Source organism: Ictidomys tridecemlineatus, chromosome 7, assembly GCF_052094955.1.
Source record: "Ictidomys tridecemlineatus isolate mIctTri1 chromosome 7, mIctTri1.hap1, whole genome shotgun sequence".
Classification (NCBI taxonomy): domain Eukaryota; kingdom Metazoa; phylum Chordata; class Mammalia; order Rodentia; family Sciuridae; genus Ictidomys; species Ictidomys tridecemlineatus.
The window spans coordinates 178,645,317-178,664,505 of NC_135483.1; the positions used below are offsets into that span (position 1 = coordinate 178,645,317).

General features: G+C 43.4%; 2 protein-coding genes across 6 annotated transcripts in view; one reads left to right on the forward strand and one right to left on the reverse strand.

Annotated features, from left to right (window-relative positions):
* Marchf4 (membrane associated ring-CH-type finger 4) overlaps window positions 1-19,189 on the reverse strand; it is a 102,902-nt gene that overhangs the window by 23,958 nt on the left and 59,755 nt on the right. For both annotated transcript variants that reach the window (XM_005331836.4, XM_078017976.1), the window contains exon 3: window positions 2,555-2,710. In XM_005331836.4, the coding sequence (XP_005331893.1) occupies window positions 2,555-2,710 (156 nt within the window). The remainder of the gene's footprint in view (window positions 1-2,554; window positions 2,711-19,189) is intronic.
* The window catches only part of Smarcal1 (SNF2 related chromatin remodeling annealing helicase 1), a 165,741-nt gene continuing 153,570 nt past the window's right edge, over window positions 7,019-19,189 (forward strand). Inside the window, exons 1-2 of one of the 4 annotated variants that reach the window (XM_040267766.2) lie at window positions 7,019-7,078; window positions 8,610-8,686. The gene's annotated coding sequence lies outside the window, so the exon portion shown is untranslated. The remainder of the gene's footprint in view (window positions 7,079-8,609; window positions 8,687-19,189) is intronic. The other 3 variants (XM_040267765.2, XM_078017973.1, XM_078017971.1) reach the window with 3 other exon arrangements.

Genomic DNA, 19,189 nt, shown 5'->3' on the forward strand with positions numbered 1-19,189 from the left:
GGGAGGTCTGCTATAATTGCAGTTTAGGTGTAGCAGCCATGGAGACTTGAGACCCACAAGGTATGCTGTGACTCCTTTCCTATGGATAATCTGGCTGGAAACATTGCTTTCAGAGAGACAGTCACTGAGGCACTGCTGCATGGAGAATAGTGGTGCTATTTCCTATAGCTTTGTATGTGGCACAAACCAGGAGCTGAGAGATCCAGGAGACCTAGAAGGAACATGACCCTCAGAGAGCAGACCCTTTGCTCTGCTTGCTTGTGATCAGAGCTGCCAGCCCCATCCTGTTCTACAGATGATCCTGCCAGTTTGTGGGTGCAGAGGTTGTCCACTGAAGCTGAGGAGGCAGCGGTCTCATATGTGGATAGGCCAGAAGAGAGACCAGGTCACATAAGTGGGACAGTTTGGGCCACAACCACACAACACAACTTCTAGTCCAACTACTTCTTCTGCGAAAGGGAAACAGCATTTACTGAGCACACACCAATGCTAAGAACCAGCAGAACCAGAGGGGTCATCAGGGTCCAGAAACTCACAACTGAAGGCAGGGTAGTAACTTGAGAATGGATTAATAGGCCATTACTGCCAATGCTTCCACTTGCTTATCTGACTTACATGATGGGAATAAGCTGTTCTTTTTCACCCTTAGGAAAAGGCTATTCCTGAATGGCTTTTCATTATATGAGCTAGGGGTGGAGCCAAGAGGGGGGTACTTTGTGCTGGGCTGATGAATTTGGGATCTGACCTTTCTTGAGGCTTGAGTCAGCTGCAAAGGAAGGAGTGGTTAATGCACTCAGACCTCCGCCGGCACCCAGAGGACGTGGAATCAGCTGTCTCGTGACACTGCTATTTTAAGACACTTCAAGATTTTGAAGCAAATGGCTGAAGATGGGAGCAGTGGCAGGGAGGGGCACCTCTCATTCTGACCCTGTGGCTCACCATTAAGAGCTGAGCTGCCTGAGACTTTTAATGCCACCTTCCAGAAACATCCCACCACAGTGGGGTTCTCTTAGAAAGAAGGAAAGTGGGGAGATGCTGGAAAGACACCCACCCTGCTACATGCACATATGATATTCTCTCTCTCTCTCTCTCTCTCTCTTTCTGTGTGTGTGTGTGTGTGTGTGTCTGTGTGTGTGTCTTTCTCATTCATTCCTGGGAGTACCTCATGGACAACTCTACAGGGTTTAAAATAAAAAGCCCTGGACATTTAAGGGGTTCAAACTATGACTCATGCAAAGGCCCCACCCCACCCATCACTGCTGAACCCCAGCTCTCAGGGCTCTCTGCCCCCTCAGAGAGGAGGAGGAGGAATCTGTGCCTGGAGACCAAAGTCCCCATCCTCACTGTCATGCTGGCTAATTGATTATGTGGCAGCTTAATTGGCTGATCCTGCATATATGGAGGTATTTCCAGAAGCAAAAGAGCTCTCTATGTGTGTGTGCACCCTGCAGGGAGAGTTGCTTGATTGGGGGGATTGGCAAGGGTGGCGCAGGGCCTGCTACCTCCTCAGGAGAAGATGAATGCATCAGGGCAGGGCAGGAGGGGAGGCAATGGGCAGGGGGGCCCTGAGTTCTGCTGGAATCCATTTGGCAGGTGTGACCCAGTTCGGGCCCTGCCTACTCTCTCCTCTCCTGGTGGCCTTTTCCTACTCTGTCCCTTTCTCTTTCTTCCTTCCTTATTTCCCCTCTCTTCTCTGCCTCCCTCTCTTGTCTCCTCTCCATTTTTCTCTTTGTTCCTTGTCACAGGAAGTGTGTTTTGAGCCAGCTGCGACAGCATCACCCAATAACTTGTAAGAAATGCAGATTCTCAGGCCCTGCCTCAGACCTACTGAATCTGAGTTGGCATTTTGACAAAATTCCAGTTACATTAAAGTTTGAAAAGGGCTGCTGAGTTTTCTTGCTGCTATTTCTTCTTTTCCAGCCCTGGACTTAACTCGGCCCTTCTTGCCCTTCCCACCCTGTCTTTTCCCCATGTCTAGCTCTCTTCTGCCTTTTAGCCTTTCTTCACTTCCTTCCTTGTTTTCCCTCCCTCCATTTTTTTATTTCTCTCTTTCTTCCTATCTCTTTCCTTCTTGACTTCCTTCTTCCTTTCTTTCCCTATTCACTTTTTTTTTTTTTTTTGTACCAGGGATTGAACCCAGGATCACTTAACACTGAACCACATCCCCAGCCCTTTCTATGTTTTATTTTGAGACAGGATCTCGATAAGTTGCTTAGGACCTCACTGAGTTGCTGAGCTGGCTCTGAACTCGTGTTCCTCCACCCTCAGCTTCCCAAGCGGCTGGGATTACAGGTGTGCACCACTGGATTTAGCTCACCATTCACTCTTCAATTCACCCACTGTCTGTCTTATTCTCTCTCTCCCATCAGATTGTCCTGGCTCCTTTTCTTCTACATCTATTTCCCTTTTGCCCCGTCCTTTCCTCTTATTGCTGATGCTTAAGAGAAAAAAATTTTTGAATCTTTTATTACCTCCTGCTGGCAGGCCTCCCCTGAGCTCCAAGCTGCTCCAGGTTCCAGTGCCCTCCCCACTCCGCCCCAGGCCCCAGGCTCACCTGTAGAGGGTTCTTTGTGCTTATGGCAATGACGTGGTACTTGTAGTAGCACAGCTCACAACTCCAGCAACCCCGCTCGCTGATCCATTTGATGAGGCACGGCTGGTGCGTGCACTTGACTGAGCCATCGCAGCGGCACGGGCTCAACAGCTCCCCCTGCAGGGAGAGAGGCAGAGGGTGGTCAGGCCTGCGCTGGAGTCTGGGGGAGAGATGGGTGGATGGACCTGGAACACTGGTTTGAGCCACCCAGGTAGGTCAGACCAGGCCACCACGACCAGACCACAGGCTTTACCTGGAGTAACTAGACTCCACAGAGGAGGCCCAAGCACCAGCATCCCCACCATGGAGGCCTAACAGCTTCAGTCAGCTCCACTGCCAGTTCTGAGACCCTGTCCCCAATTGGTAAGAATTCTTGTACTGTCCAAGTCTTAGATTGCTATGAACATGAGTGGGTTAGTTTCTGTGGAAGCCTCTGCAGTCTAAAAGGGGTGTCAGGCTCCTTGAATTTCCCTTTCAAAGCCTAGTCCAGGGTCTTGGATTCAAATGCCCTCCAGGCCAGAAAGGCAACAGAAGTGAAGGAAGACAGCTGGTGTGAATTGGAGGGCTCAGGTCTAAGTTTGAAGGACAACTGTCATCAACTCCAGCCAGCTGAAGAAGTGCAGTCTTGTGGGAATCTTGTGTGTGCAAATGTGTGTGTGTGTCTGTAGGATATTGAACCCAGGGCCTCATGTATACTAGTGAAGAACACTACCACTGAACTGCACCCTCATCCCTTCAGGGAATCTTTATGCAAAACCTCTCAATAGTCTAATGTTAACAAGGATGCAGGTTTTTAAAACATGTTGTGAGGGTCATTTTGCCTGAATATAGAGTCTTGTGTTGAGCATTTGCATTCTCCTGAGGCCAATGCATAGAAACCTAGGTTCTTCAATGAAGTCTCTCAAGTAAGAAAAATATGGGATAGGCCTGCATCCTGGGAACCCTGGGAACCTCAGAGGTTGAGCCAGTGCCCTTCCTGAAGGCTGAATCACTCCAGTCAGTCTTGGCAAAAATGGCAAAAGCCCAGCCGGAGGGCACAGGATGCAGGGACGCAAAGGACCTAGACAAGCTAGATGGTGTCCGGATTTGGAACCCTTATGAGTGGGCCGGAGAGTTGGGCTCATTCTTCAGAGCTCCCTGTGATATCTCAGATAACTGAAGCCTGTGTCTCTACACCATCTGATGTGACCTTAAAGGGTCTCCGTGAGCCTCAATGCTCCTTTTCTCTCCCCTCCTTCTTTTGATCTGGCTTCCTTTGTCTGTCCTCTTTCTCCCTCCTAGCTCAGGGTCCACCATGTTTGATCACTAAATCCCCATCCTCGTAGCTCCTCCATTTACCTTCCCAGAAACATTAGCAGTTGGGGCTACCAACTCCCCAACCTTGCCCATGGCCTCCTCCTCCTTTGATCTTCATGCCTCCACCCCCAGTTTATTTACTTTAAATCCAGCTAAAATAAATGCCTCACTCCTATCAAAGGATCTCTAAGAAGCTGTGTACAACCAATCCCTAAACCTCAGCTGGTGTGTTTGAGAAATGGCCACTTGAGCCACATCCCTTCAAATGTGGAAATTTTGCCATTCATGCAACTATATCTTGTTCCCAGTAATGAACAAGTAAGTCCAGGATCTCCTGGTCTCCAAGTTTTAGATTTCCATTTGCATATTTAATCATGTTCTTTGCTGCAGACTGTAGAACCAGCCATTTCCTTCCAAAATTTCTGGAATCATCTTTCCCTTCCAACTCCTGTCACTCAAAACCCTATCCTTGGCCTGGATGAGAGCTAAAAAAAAGTCATTTTCTACATGGTCTACCTGTCAAACTGCTACTCTGTCATCAAGATGATTCTAATGCTACCTCTTATGGGGAGTCATTCCTGACCTCTCAAGGTTGAGTTAGTACTTTGATCTTTTATTTTTAAATGCTATTGTATTTTTTATATCTTTTTTTTGTGGTGCTGAGGAAGGAACTCAGTACTTCACACATGCTAGGCAAGGGCTCTACCAGTGAGCTACAACCATAGCCAGTACTTTGATCTTTAAGTGTCATATGCATATCTTTAAGTGACTTTGGCATATCCCTGTTAGAGTACTTAGCACATAACTATATGTGTCTGCATATACCTCTCTATGCACTAAATGACTCAGGGAGGAAGGAGTAATGTGTACATCTTTGTACTTGTTTCCCCTGGTACCAAGCTCTACACCAGAAGGTCCTCCACAGCTTTTTGTGGTTTGAGTAAATGAAAAAATAAATCAGTGTCTTCTCAGGTTTTCTGCACTTCCCACTTTGTGAGAATGGGAACCATGTTCATCTTACGCCTTTTTCAGTGCCTTGACACTCCCTGTATACATGTATAATGAATGAATTTGATGGCAGAAATGTTCAGGTGTTCAACTCTATGGAACTCTCCCTAGTTCCACACTCTGCTCCTCCAATATTGAGAGGCTCCCTTTTGCTGTGGCTCTAGGCCCTTCCCATACCCCCTGTCATGGCACTCCCTCATTTGTGTCTAGGTCACTACACTGTGACTCCCTCACAGGGACAATATTTTATTCATGTCTGCATTCCTCGTACCTAGTGCAGTGCCTGGTACAGTGAGACCCTCAGTACAACTTTGACAGCTGAACATATGCATATCTGTCTGATGACCTCTAGATCCCAGTGGGCAACTATAATGTCTGGGGGAAGAAAGGCAGGAGATACCCTCATAGCTGGCCAGTCTTGATCCCTACTGGGGCCTAACAGTCCTTGGTATGGAGTGGCTGTTCTATGGCTCTGAGAATGAAATACGAGGGAGGTAGTGAGGGAGGTGCTGGAGGAGGGGCGAAAGCCCTCGTTATTCATGGCTGCATTTCCTAGGCTCATTAATTCTAACAGGATGAGCTGGGTTTGATTAATCGGGTTGTTAAACAGCCATGTCAAATTGCCGATCAGGTAAAAGACATTACTTCCGGTCCCTGGCAACGGTGCCAAGCGACAGTGAAGTCTACGCTCATTGCTTCCCAAGTAGGAAAAGCCAGGAAGGCCTGCTGGCTGGGCACAACTGAAAACCCAACCTGGGCTCCCCATCTTGGCTCTGGCTGAGGAACATCAGATACCTACCTGAAGAAGGAGGAAGCACGACCTGGCCTGGTCCCACTGTCTGGCTAAAGGCCCAAGAGCCCAGGGCTGCACTGCTTCCACTGAAGTGATTTGTTCATTCTCCCACCCCCAACTTTCCCTTGGGCTAGAAAATCCAGAAGGCAAAATGGGGACTTGCTTCTGGCACTACAGATATTAAAAAGCATCTGTGGCCAGACCACCCTAAACATGCTTGATCTCATCAGATATTAAAAAAGCAAGAATGCCAAAACTGTTAGAAAAAGTTTAGATTTAATGAAAAATGTGATCCAGGATTTGGGATGTATACAGGGAGTGAAGGAAAGAATGTACTTTAACCTTGGCATTCATACAAGTGTTATTCTTTTTGTTTAGTATTTTTTATGTATATTTGGGATATATAATATTTTTAGCACGTAGGGCTTCTAAAGGGCCTGGTCTGGTGGTCAGATGTATGTCTTCCAGAGTAATGGAAGAGGAAATGCCTGGCAGCCCCGTGGAGTCAAGGTAGACTTAATGCAGATGTTTCTACAGTAAACTCCATTAAAAGCCAAGCTTAAAAAAATCTCAAGTCAAGTGGCAGAGCTAGCTGATGTGTGGACAGAATGGCAGCCAGGCCCTTCTGACTTCAGCATCTGAGCTTCACCATATCTCTGTCCCTGTTCCTGCTGCCTCACCTGCACCTGTGCCATGGGTCTCTACCCTGTGTTTCTTTTCCAGATCCACCCAATTCCTGGTCCAGATCAGGCCACTCAGCCAAGCCTCCCACAATTGCCACTCCAGACCTGTCTCTCCTTCTGCATCATCACCCAGCTTGGCACTTTATCATTTTCAAACCTCTGGGATTTGGGCTGCTCTTACATAATCCATCAAACTGGGCCCATCAGAGATGCATGTGAAAGGTATGTTTACTAACTGCATAGGCACCAGGGTTTAGGAAAGGACATGCCCGTCTGGTCCAGCTCCCAAGCTCTGGCTGTTGGGCTGGGGGGACTACCATAATCTTGTCTGCAAAGCTCAGCAAATTCTGAGGCTGAAGAGGGTTCATTAAATGCAAAGGACACCAGACACTTCCTCAATGCACTTCTCAGAGCTTTGGGTAGGAAGATTACCTGGGAATGACCAAGACAAGAAAAATGAGATCCTCCCTAGTCCCCTGCCCCCTAAGGGGCACAATGTGAGGAGTGGCTAGCATGGTTGTGGGAAAGAGATAATTTGGTTTTGAATGCCTTCTTACTACTTATCAACTGGGCAAACTTAGGCAAGCTGCTTAACCTCTCTGAAGCTCTATTTCTTTATCTTTCTGGGGCAGATAATTCTTGCCTCCTCCAAAGATGGATTACATGAGATCAAGTATGCCAAGAACTTGACGCAGCCTGGCACAAGTAAGTCCTCTTGTTAAAAATGTTACAATTCTAATTTACATTTAGAGTATAATTTTATATTTTTCTCTACTACAACTCTATTTTATTTTCCTACTATCACTCTAAGGTAAAATCCATAAGGAGAGAGAAAGTGCCTTAAGAAAAGGGTCAAACTAGCAAGAGAGAATGGTAAAGATTAAAGAACTTTCTAGGTGAATTGCCCTTCAAGGATGAGAGATCAGAATAGAGTTCTCCTAACTTGTAGCCCAAGGCTGTCTTCTGTTTCCTTGGGATACTGAGCATTTGGGGACCTTCTTTGGGGATGCTGATCAGAACAGTGCAGACCTCTCTTGGATTGAGGTCATGCTAGAAGAAGGAGTCAGGGCAAGGTGATCTTCTAGCTCTTGCTTGCCTTGGCTATGCCTGATCCAGTGGGAGGAAGGAGAGAATGGGATAGATTCTTTTCTCTGTTAATGACACAGCAAGCTGCAGGTACAAGACTCCACTTGCTTCTCCATTCACAGATTTCTTTGTTTATTTGGGACTTGCTTTATTGTTATTTTTTTGGCCTGATTCAATCTGCAATGCTCACTTCTGGAGTCCTTAGGTTACTTAGTTGCCATGGCAGTGGCAGGTAAATTAAAGACTTTCCCTTCCAGACATTCCTGCCCCTGAGCAGAAAGAAAGAAATACAGCCTAGTGGAGCAAAGACAGCATACCATGCTGAAGTTTGCAGTTCTGGGAGATCAGAACAAAGGAGACTACAGAAACACCAGCCTTGTGGTGCAGCTTAGGGTCACATTCCCTTATTGAGTCTACTATGGTGCTTAAGATCTTAGCTCTATTCCTGGACAGACTTAGGAATACCTAGGATTTTTACAATCTATGTGACGTGGGCAAACTTAAATCTCTGGGCCCTGTTCAATCTTCCTTTATTCATTCAATATTTACCCACTATGTTCCAGGTTCTGTTTTAGGTGCTAGGCACAGAGCAATAAATGGAATGATGAAATTCTCTTGAAGAAATAGACAATAAATGATATAACAAGTAAACCATAAGTACTCAAGATGCTGTCATGTGCTATGAAAAATAAACAGAGAAAAGGAAAGTGGACCCCAAGGGAGGAGGTACATTGAAATGCTAAACAGGATGTTATGGAAGACTTGGCCCAAAGGCGATATTTGTGTAAAGACCCGAGAAAGGCAAGGGAGAAAACCATGCAGATATCTACAGGCCAAGAATTCTGGACAGAGGGAATATCACGTGCAAATTCTCTGAGGCAGAATCATGCCTGGAATGTTCTAGGAACAAAGAAGCTTGTGTATCTAGAGTAGAGTGAGTGAGAAGAAAGGGAATAGGGGATGCGGTCATAACAGGGATCAAAAAAGTGGGTACAGATCAAAAAAAGCTTGTGGACCATCTTAAGGACTTGGCATTTATTAAGATGAGAAATTATGAATGTAAAAGCAGAGAGTTTTATAGAAGATTTCCTTGTCTCTAAGCCCACCTTCTCACCCCCTTCAAATGGTACAGTCTGACCATGTTTGACAGGATTGCATTGGCTGCTCTATTGGGAACAGACTGGAGAGACATAAAGGAAAACACAGGAGACTGTTGCAATAATCCAGGTAAGTGATGGTCATGTTTCAGACCAGTATGGTAGCAGTGGAAATGCTGAAAAATGGTCAGTTTCAATATATTTTGAAGAATTAGATGTCAAGATGTGCTAATGGAGTAGATGTAAGCAAAGCAGAAAAGTCAAAGATGATACTAATTTTGATCTGAGTATTGGGAAAGACGGAGAGTTACCTTTTGGTGAAATGAGAAAACTGAAGGAGGAATAGGTTTTGAAGGGGCTGGGGATGTGGCTCAAGCGTTAGTGCTCTCTCCTGGCATGCACGGGGCACTGGGTTTGATCCTCAGCACCACATACAAATAAAAAATAAAGAGATTGTGTCCACCAAAAACTAAAAAAATAAATATTAAAAAAAGACAACCCAGATAGTCCTGGATTGGGAATAGGTTTTGAAGGAGAGATTGGGAGCTCAGTTTTGGAAGTGTCAACTTTGAAAGGTCTATTCACTCTCCAAGTGGAGATGTCACATAAGCACTAGTGCATATTTTTCTGGAATGGAGCTGAGAGGTCAAAATAGAAACTTGAGAGTTACTGGCATAGAGATGGTGTTTAAATCCACAAGCCTGGATGAGGTAATCAAAGCTGTGAGTCTAGGTAAAAAAAGGAAGGGGTCCTGGAGCCGATCCTGGTGGGATGCCAGTGTTCAGAGGTCAGGAGAACCAGCAGAAAAGACAGAGAAAGGAAGGTCAGCAAGATAAGAACGGAATGTGATACTCCAAAAGCCAAGGAAGAAGGCAAAGTATTTCAAGAAAAGAGGGAGTCGTCAGCCTTACAAATGTTGTGCATGGGTCAAGTTGGATGAGAACCAAGAATTAATTGTGAATTCAGCAAGTTTTATTTATTATTTCTTCTGTTTTCTAGATAAAATATGCAGAAAAGTCGCAGGGCTGAGAGCAAAGATGGGGAAGAGATATTGGAGGCCTGAGGTTGATAGAAAATAGTTATCTGGGAGAGTGTAGAGAAGGTTTCATTAAAATAAAATGACTCATCTGTGAAACCAAGAGAAGAGGGTAGTAAGAGACTATAATTAGATCCATGCCTGGTACACAGTAAGTGCCCAGGAAATACTGGCTGATATCTAAGGGGTTCAATAGGGCTTGACAGATCTCCCTCTTCTAAGCCTACCTTCTCACCTCCTTTCAATGTTGATCACTTTTCTTTCTTTCTTCCTTCTTTCTGTAACACCCTCTGGCTAGTAATAATCCTAATGCTAAGAACATTTCACAGATCTACAGAACACTTCCATAGGTTTTATACCACCTTCTACCTCAATAAACCCACAAGACTAACAACAATTGTCCCCATTACAGAGAAAGATACCCACATGGTGAGGTTGTTCCTTGTTCAAACAAATGAAAGAGTAGGGCTCCCAAACCAGTTCGGTTTCACCAGGCTGCCTCTGATTTACCCAAATCATCTCTGCCCATGATGGTGTCACATGCCTTTTGTCTCTTGTCCCATCCATAGCAGCCTGTCCATCAGATCCTTACTTTCCCTATTCTGATACAAGAGATGGTCTTGCTATTTCCCCTTTTAGAAACCCAATTGTTCTTTCCTTCATTCCCCCTCTCTGATTCTATTTCTAGGCAGTGCTCATTGGCCATTAATTGATGTCTGTGTGCAGAGAAGGACAGGATGGGGTTTTCCTTTCTCTTCACTCCTTCATGGTCCCACTCTCAGAAGGACAAAGTTATTAAGACATTTAAGATAAAGTTAATAAACAGAGATTTTTGTAAGCAAAGATTGCTCTGAGATGGAATCTATATAACCAAGGAAAGACTCACTTGTTTAGTAGATGTTCTACTATGAAGGCCCACAGGATCAAAAGCTTTGAAATCAGAACTTCCCTATAGGGTAGAGCTGGAACCTGTGTGTATTGGGGTGGGGAGGAATAGGCATAGGAGTAGAAAAAGTTCGTTGGAATTAAGGAAAAGAAAAAAAAAAAGGATTTCAAAGAAGGTAGGAAATTTCCAATGTCCATCCTAGGTAGTCTACAATGATAGGTAGTTGATAATGGTTCTATCACTTCTTGGACTCCCCGTATTTAAGAGACCAGCTAACAGTAAGGCTTCTCAAAAACAGACTCTTCCAATTTTATGGGCACAACCAAATGCATCCATCACATTGATCAATTATTTGTGTAGCTGTGATCTGGATTGATAAAGGTTTGGGGAGGGAAGAGACAAAGGAGAAACTCAAGTGGGGTTGGTGAATAGAAGGAAGAAGCTAGGAAACACTAGAAGATTCTATTGCCTTCTGCCTTAGGACAGCAGGCAATGATTTCTTTATTCTCCAGGCCTGGGGTCGGGAGTGTTGTGGAATTAGTGTATCCTGGTATCAGGATTAAAAAAAAAAAATGACCTATCATGGAGAACTTCTTCTCAGCAAAGATTGTGAAGGAGAGATTGGGGGTGGGGGGAGTGTTGTGATTTCTACTTTTCTACAGGATGATATGAGAATTTCCCCCTTATCTGGTACAGGCAGGCTGACTGGCAAGATGACCTCCAAAGATCCCAAATGACCAGAGATCCATTATTGCTCACAGACAAGCCAATCTGAATTCTGTGCATATTTGTCAAATAGCGTTTGGGCAGCTCTCTGTTCTCTTGCAGGAGTCCTTTCCAGCCAGTCTTTTACCATCACCCATCCTTGGCATTCACACTTCCTTCCCAGCCAGGCCATACCTGGTCTTCTTGCTTCCTCTCTCAATGGTGCCAAGGACAAATTTTGGCTTCAAGGGATTATCAGTGTCTCAATGCTGGCAGAAGGAAGTAAGAAATTGTTGAGAGATAATTTGATTTAAAAAAGAAAGTACTCTATTACTAAGAAGACCAAAAAAGATTTAAGGCCTTAATGAGCTGTAGTTATCTAAACTGAATCCAATTAACCACATAATTATTTCTAGTTCTAGTCTCATACCAGCAGCTTACTTTCACAAACAAGTGTGTGCGCTCGCACACACATACATACACACACACACACACACACACACACGCACACATAATATCCCTCCATCTTTGTGGAAATATAATCAGCTTATCTACTCATCATCTCAAAAAAAAAAGGAATAAAAAATGAGTCAAAGAAAACAAACAGACCCAAACCACCCCTCCAAATGGGGATTTTCATTTTCAGGGTAATTATTTTATTCCTATGGTGCTTCTCTCCCTGTAATTCAACTGGTATAAGACAAATGTACCTATTCCCTGTAACTGCCTCTAAATTTACTCAACTGATACTGAGAGAAGAACTTAACCTCACAATAATTGAATTTAAATAACATCCAATTCTATGAAGTCAAACATGATCTGCATAGTAAACAAAGCATATTATATGAGGGCTGGCGGGAAGAAAGAAGGTCATATTTAATGTGTATATTCATAATCATATCTGTATTTTTAACCACTTAAAAATGCAATGTACTATCAGTTTTCTTTCTGTATAACTCATCATTACCATCTTTGTCATCTCCAAAGAGCTAAAATTAAAGGTTGGTCTTCCCTCAGCATTCTGCCTGGCTCAACCAAAAAATATAATTTAGATAAACCTTGAGTGGCCAGAACTGGGCTATTTGCATACAGTAGGCTGGGCCTGTTTCCAAGGTTCCAGGCCACTGGACTGAAATTTCAGGGATGCCAGGTCACCGTGTTCTCTTTCTGTCTTAGAAATCAGGCCAAGGCAGGACACAGTCATGTGGCAAGTTAGGGGTGAATACTCAATCGCCCCCTCAGTAGGTCTACCCTACACACAGGCAGACGGATGCCCAGCCTTAGTTTAGTTGTGCAAAACTGTCATGCTGTTCTTTGAAGAGATTGTGATGAAATTGTTCAAAATTTAATTTATTCACCATAATTAATATATCACTCAGGGACATGGCAGATGTGGCAGGTACACAGAAGCTGAGATGATGTGTTACACTTCACAATGGTCCAGATCACTGCTCGAGGCACTTAGACCTACCTCTATGGATGGCTGACTTTTACAAAGAAGAAAAAACAAGATATTTCCTGGGTGCCAATCCCAGCTCTGCCACCCTCTGGCTGGTGACTGTGGATTTAAGCCATCTAAGCCTTGATTCACTGGTTCTCGGAGTTTAGCATGCATAAAAATCATTTGGGAGCCTTGTTAAGAATCCCCGTGCCAACTTCACTCCAGAGATTGATTCCATAAAGACCTGCTCTTCGTCTCTGGAAGCAAGTTTGGCTAAGACTCATTTTGTGAAGTGCTGGACCAGATATTCTTCAGCAAACCTTCTGTCTCATATATCACTTTAAGACTTTTATATATACAAAGATAAAAATAAGTGCCAATAGCTAAAATTTATTGAGTACCCACTGTGTGCCAAGCCCTGTCTACAGGCTTTGACTGCTGGGTTCGAATCCTGGTTCTCCAATTAGCTTGCTGGGGAACTTTGGGCACTTTGCCCTCTCTGAGCCTCCCGTCCTGTCTCCTGCAACTATATTGTTTTAGTAGCACTTCATCTATTTCGGCTGTCTCTCTTGCTAGCTCATGCCTTGAAATACATGCTGCAGGCCACGCATTCCACCTGAATTGTATGAGGCAGTCCAGCATGGTTAGTGGGGACTGTGGACTGAATGCTCACTCTGCCATTTATTATGTGTATGACCTCAGGCAAGTTTTCTCAGGTTAAAGTGGCTCCAAAGATACTTGCTGCCTTCTCAGGTTCTCAAGAGGATAAATGGGGTAGTGCCTAATGGAAGGTGCTCAGATCCCTGTCTAGCACCCAGACAGTGCTCACTGTAGCATTGTTACTGGCTGGTCCTCATGTGCTCACCTACTTAATGGAATCTCTTCACACCCTAAGGAGCAAGGCAGGATTGCTGCTTACCTTGTAGATTGCGGGGACTCGGCAGTCTGTTGCCTTACCAAGCACCTCACTTAACTGCCTTATAAATAAAGGTCACAAGTCTGAAGCCTGTGTGTTGTCAGTTGCCTGGGAGCTGGATGATGTAAATAGGTAATGACTGCAGGGAAAGGAGTCTGCAGGTGCCACTACCTGCCCTGGCATTTCAGGAGGGGCAAGAAAAAAACAGGTACCTGAGCTCTTCATTCACTTACTTGCCCCAAGTCTTCCTTAGGACTTGCCCCTCCCTGAGCCTCTTTCTCACATGCCTGTGTTTCTACCTCAGGGGACAGGGAAGAACAGGAGAGCCATCATTCTTCTCTCCCTCTCCCCCTTGCAGGTAGAGTTGTGACCTGAAGTGTTCATGGAGCCAAGTGAGAATTGAGGTCTTTGTGATGCCTACAGAATGGGAGGGGAAGTGAGAGCAGGCCAGGAAGCTACCATGATCTGCATAAGTTTAGCAGTGAGAGGGAAGCAGGAGAGAAGGAAAATATTTTTGCCCTATAGTTTCCTCTGCTTATGTTTTTTTCTTTTTCTTTTATCTTCTCTTCCTTTCCCTTTCCTCCCTCCACCTCTCCCTCCCTTCCTTCTCCCTTTCTTCCTTTTTTAAAAATTTTGTACCTGGGATTGAACCTAGGGGCATTTTACCACTGAGCTACCTCAGCCCTTTTAATTTTTTATCCTGAGACAAGGCCTTATTAAGTTGCTTAGAGCCTTGTGAAATGGCTGAGGCTGGCCTTGAACTTCTGATCCTCCTGCCCCAGCCTCCTGAGTTACTGGGATTACAGGTGTGTGCCCCGGTCCCAGGCTTCCTCTGCTTGCTTTTTAAAGAAATTGCAGTAAAACCTGGACATTGTTTTCTAACGCTTCCCCTATATTGAATTTTCCTTTCTTTTTTATATTGGCCTCATTATTGTTATACTTAATCTTGACTGAAAAACCTAAAGGCCAAAGACAGTACTAGCCTTTCCTAGGGTGGTGCAGTGGGACAACAATGAAATAGGAAAAGATTCAGACCTAAACCTCCTCCAGGTACGAAGCTCCAAAGAGTGAGTCCCAGGTCACTGTGGGCAGGAGATACCATGCCAGAGTCTGCTGCAAACCTGGCCCAGTTTTTTTTTTTTTTTTCACACCTCTTAAGGAAGCATACTATTCCTGAAATGCTCCAGCTCCCTGTCAGGAAAAAGCATGCTAAGTAGAATTTGAGTGACTCTAGTGTGTGAATAGACCCCAGTCTGTTGGCTCCAAGCTTCTAAGCTGCTCCAAGTGGCTGTGGCTTCTGTCATCTTGGCAATTTTATTTTCTTGTTCAAAAAAATTCTATCTTCCTTGCTTCTGGAGCTGGGAGGGGCTGAGTTTGAAGGTCTGAAAGGTCCTCCTTCCTATCCCCTAGCTTCTGGTCAGACTGACTGTTTCCAACTGGGATAGATGGAAGGAACCCAAAGGTCCCCTTTGTTCACCAGAGTCTCCCAGTTTTCCCTTTCAGATCATGGGTGAAAACCAGTGTGGGACAGGGTCACAGCTCATAGAACAGTCATAGCCTCTGGATTCAGGGATGAGGGGATATTTACAGACCAGCACTATTTCTCTCCGAGGACTGAAGTCACAGCCTATGGCCCCTTTTCAGGAGCCATTCAGTAGATTTGGTGGCGCTGATACTCAGTCCTGGCGTTAAGAACTCAAGATGGTCCCAGCCCAAGAGCCTTTCATATGTGAGGATACACATTCTCAGTCCCAGCAGATGCTCAGCTTTGGCTATGGTTTTCAGTCTACATCTCACTTAATTAGGGGATAATGTATAGTACATTACCTCCTTTTATTTGCTTTTATTCTTTGTCAGATGACCAGGTAGTTAAGCAAGCAGTTGGGATTTGCTATTTGCAAATATTTTCTGGGATTTAGTGACCCAAGTCCATGTTCCTCTTTTTCTTAGATGTCATGATTGTTTAAACCCTTATTCGTTTCCCTTTAGCCATCATCCATCCACACTGAAAAGTCCTATTTTTAGATCCTATTCTCATGTCATTGATCATTTCGGCCACTTTTTTTTTCCCCAGATCTTTACCAGTCTTTTAGGTTTTTAAGCTAAGTTTTCCTCCTATGTCTAAAGCAGCCAAGGATGCACATGGTCAGATAGTGAGCATGGGTATGTCTTAAAAGTATGTAGAAATTGATAATAAATAAATTATTTTTTTTCTCATGACTATAGATCCCTCTCAATCATATATAACCCTCCCAATCAGGAACATAATGTACATAATGATAAACATGTATCTTTAAATTGTAGTTTTCCATCCACACTATGTTATGAAAAAATTTTCACCATACTTTCATGGATCATAAATGTCCTTTGAAGGCAGTCCTGGATTCAAAGGTCATGGATATTGTTAAGGTTGTTGATAAATAAGTTGGCCTTCAGAAGGACGACAACAATTCCCATCCACATCAGCAGAGTAGGCTACCGTTTGCTGTTACTGCTTCACACTCAAGGCCTTGTTCTTCCTCCACATTCTCATGGACAACTGTCAATGGTACCAGAGCTGTGACCCTGAGAAAGAAGGCTTAGAACATAGGGACAATCTGTGCCTTTCTACTTTGCTCTGCACTGTAGGAAAGGAGCAGGATTGGGGGTAGGTTGAGAATGAACAGCAGTACAGCTGAAGCAGACCTCAGGGAGGCCTCAGCCATGAACCAAGAAGCGCTTAGCTGTGGAGCCAGCACAGGCTTCGCCTGGGTGATTTTCCTACTCCAAGGAACTAATAAATGATAGGGATGATTTGAAGTCTTACTGTCAGGAGCCTCATCATAGCTCAGATTTTGAGATGGCAAACTATGGGGCTAAGCCCCCTGGAATAAAGGGTCCACTTTTAAGAACTTTCAATCAAATAATTGCCTACCACTGTCCTTTAAGATACCCAGATATGGGAACTTCACACTCCCCCAGAAAGACCTTTGTGTGACTGGAAGACATTGTGGTTAAAAATGTATCTTAATCTACTCCTAAAACTCATGAAATATAACCAAGAATCAATAAGTAGGGTGGTATCAAATTAAAAAGCTTCTACACTGCAAAGAAAATATTTAAGAGTGTGAAAAGAAAGCCTACAGCCAGGGGAGGGTGGATCTCTGCCAGCTGCTCCTCTAACAGAGGATTAATATCCTGAATATACAAGAACTCAAAGAATTTAACACACACAATGAGAACAAATAGCCCAATCAAATGGACAAATTATCTAACAGACATTTCTCAAAAGAAGAAATACAAATGACTAGCAAATATCTAAAAGTTCACACCCTTAGCAATCAAGAAACTTCAAATCAAAACTACACTGAGGTCTGGGGGTATAGCTCAGTTGGTAGAGTGCCTGCTTCACATGCACAAGGCCATGGGTTCAATATCTAGCACCACAAAAAAAAAAACAAAAAAAAAATGGAAAAACTACTACTACTCTGAGATTTCATCTCATTCCAGTTAGAATGTCAAAAATACAAATAACCATAATTTGCTGGCAAAGATATAAAAAAAAAAGCACACTTTCATGTTGTTGGGGACTACAAATTAGTACAATCACCTTGGGAAGCAATGGAAATTCCTCAAAAGATTAAAAATGGAACCACATATGACCCAGCTATCTCACTTCTTGGTATTTATCCGAAAGTACTAAAATCAGCATACTACAGTGATACTTGCCCACCAATGTTTATAGCCACACAATTCACAATAGCCAAGTTATGTCAGTTTCTGTAGTGTAGTAGTCATCACATTTGTCTCACACAGTAGCCTAATTATGAAGCCATCCTAGATGTCCATCAACAGATGAATGAATAAAGAAAATGTGATATTATACATAGTGCAGGTTTATTCAGTCATAAAGAAGAATGAAATTATAACATTTGCTGGTCAATGGATGGAATTGGAGAGCATCATGCTAAGTGAAATGAGCCAGATTTAGAAAATCAAAGGTCAAATGTTTTCTCTCACAAGTGGGAGAGAGAGAGAGAGAGAGAGAGAGAGAGAGAGAGAGAGAGAGAATATGAATTTTAAAAGGGAGGAATCTTATGAAAATAGAAAAGAGACCAATAGAGTAAAGGAAGCAGGTCGGTCAGGAGGGAAAAGGGGAGGGCATTAGGAAATGCTGCGGGATGAAATCTACTAAATTATTCTATGTCCATTAATGAATATACCACAGTGAATTTTATATATGTATATATATAAAATTATAATTCATTAGTTAAAATAACAATAGTAATAACAGAAGGGAGATCAATAGAGTAGAATAAGCAGATCAGGAAAGGAAGAAGGGAGGGGAAAAAAAGGAATGAGATTCATAGAATCGTGTAACATACATGAACAAATATAGCACAGTGAATCCCTCTATATATATAATTATAATTCATCAATAAAGAAAATGAAAGATTAAAAAATGACTTTAAAAAAATGTATCTTAATATAACCTGCATTTTCTCTGCTGCAATTTCAGTCTTTTTCTGTCTTTTCATGTGAGTGGACAATGTTTAACTTTGAGATAGACAACTTCTGGCTCTGCCATTTGCCAGCTGATTCATTTAACTCCAGCTATTAATTATGCTCCTGCAAATATTCCCCAAAATTACTGGTTTAAAAATAACAACTACTTATTATTTTTCACTTGTCTACAAGTAGCTGAGTGGTTCTGCTGATATAGTTTGGTTGATCATGGCTGGACTGGCTCAGGTATCTGAATCAACTAGAGGCTGGCAGCTCTAGGACAGGATGACCCAGCTCTGCTGCACACATGTCATTATCATCCAATAGAACTGAATAGCTTGTTTGTATGGCAGAAGAGTTTCCACCAGCAAGAGAGGGCAGGCAAGTCAAGCCCGTGTCTGCATCAAGTTTTTCAAGATCTTATTGGCCAAAGCAGGTCACATGGCCCATCCAGAGTCAGGGTGAGTATCACCAAAAGGAAGTGGCAACCCAAGACCTAAAGATCTAGGGCCACTAGTACAATCAACCTACCACATTCACTGTATAACCTTAGTCAAATCCTTTAACTTGAGCTTTACTTCCATCATTTATAAAAGTACGCAGTTTTTTTTTTGTAGAAACTCCTTGCTATAATAGACATAAAATGTCTGCCACAAAATAAACATTCCATTTTTATTAATTTCCTTTTTTCCTCCTTTTTCTTCATTTGAACCATCTCTGTTTTCTTGAATGAGTCATTCCCCTGTATTTCTTCTACATAAAGCTCCAACATAACACTAAACATCATGTCTGTGGATTCTATTGAATCCCCAGCTCTTAGACTGTGCCTAATAAAGGTGGCCCTCAGTTCATGCCAGGGATCTAGAATTTGGAGAATAAAGGAGTCTCCCTTCCCTTTATTCCTCTGTCTGTCCAGTTGAGATATGATCTCTTGGCTCTCTGATTTAGCTCCACTACCAAGAGTAAATGTTCTCTCTGATTTGTGGATGTTAACCCCAAACAAGAGAGATTGGGGAGGGGAATAATAGAAATCTGAAGGGAAGGGATGGGGAGGGGAATGGGAAAGACACAAAAATTAATTGGACATAACTTTCCTAGTCTTATATTTATATATATGACCAGGGTAACTCCATATCTTATATGACCACAAGAGTGGAAACCTCA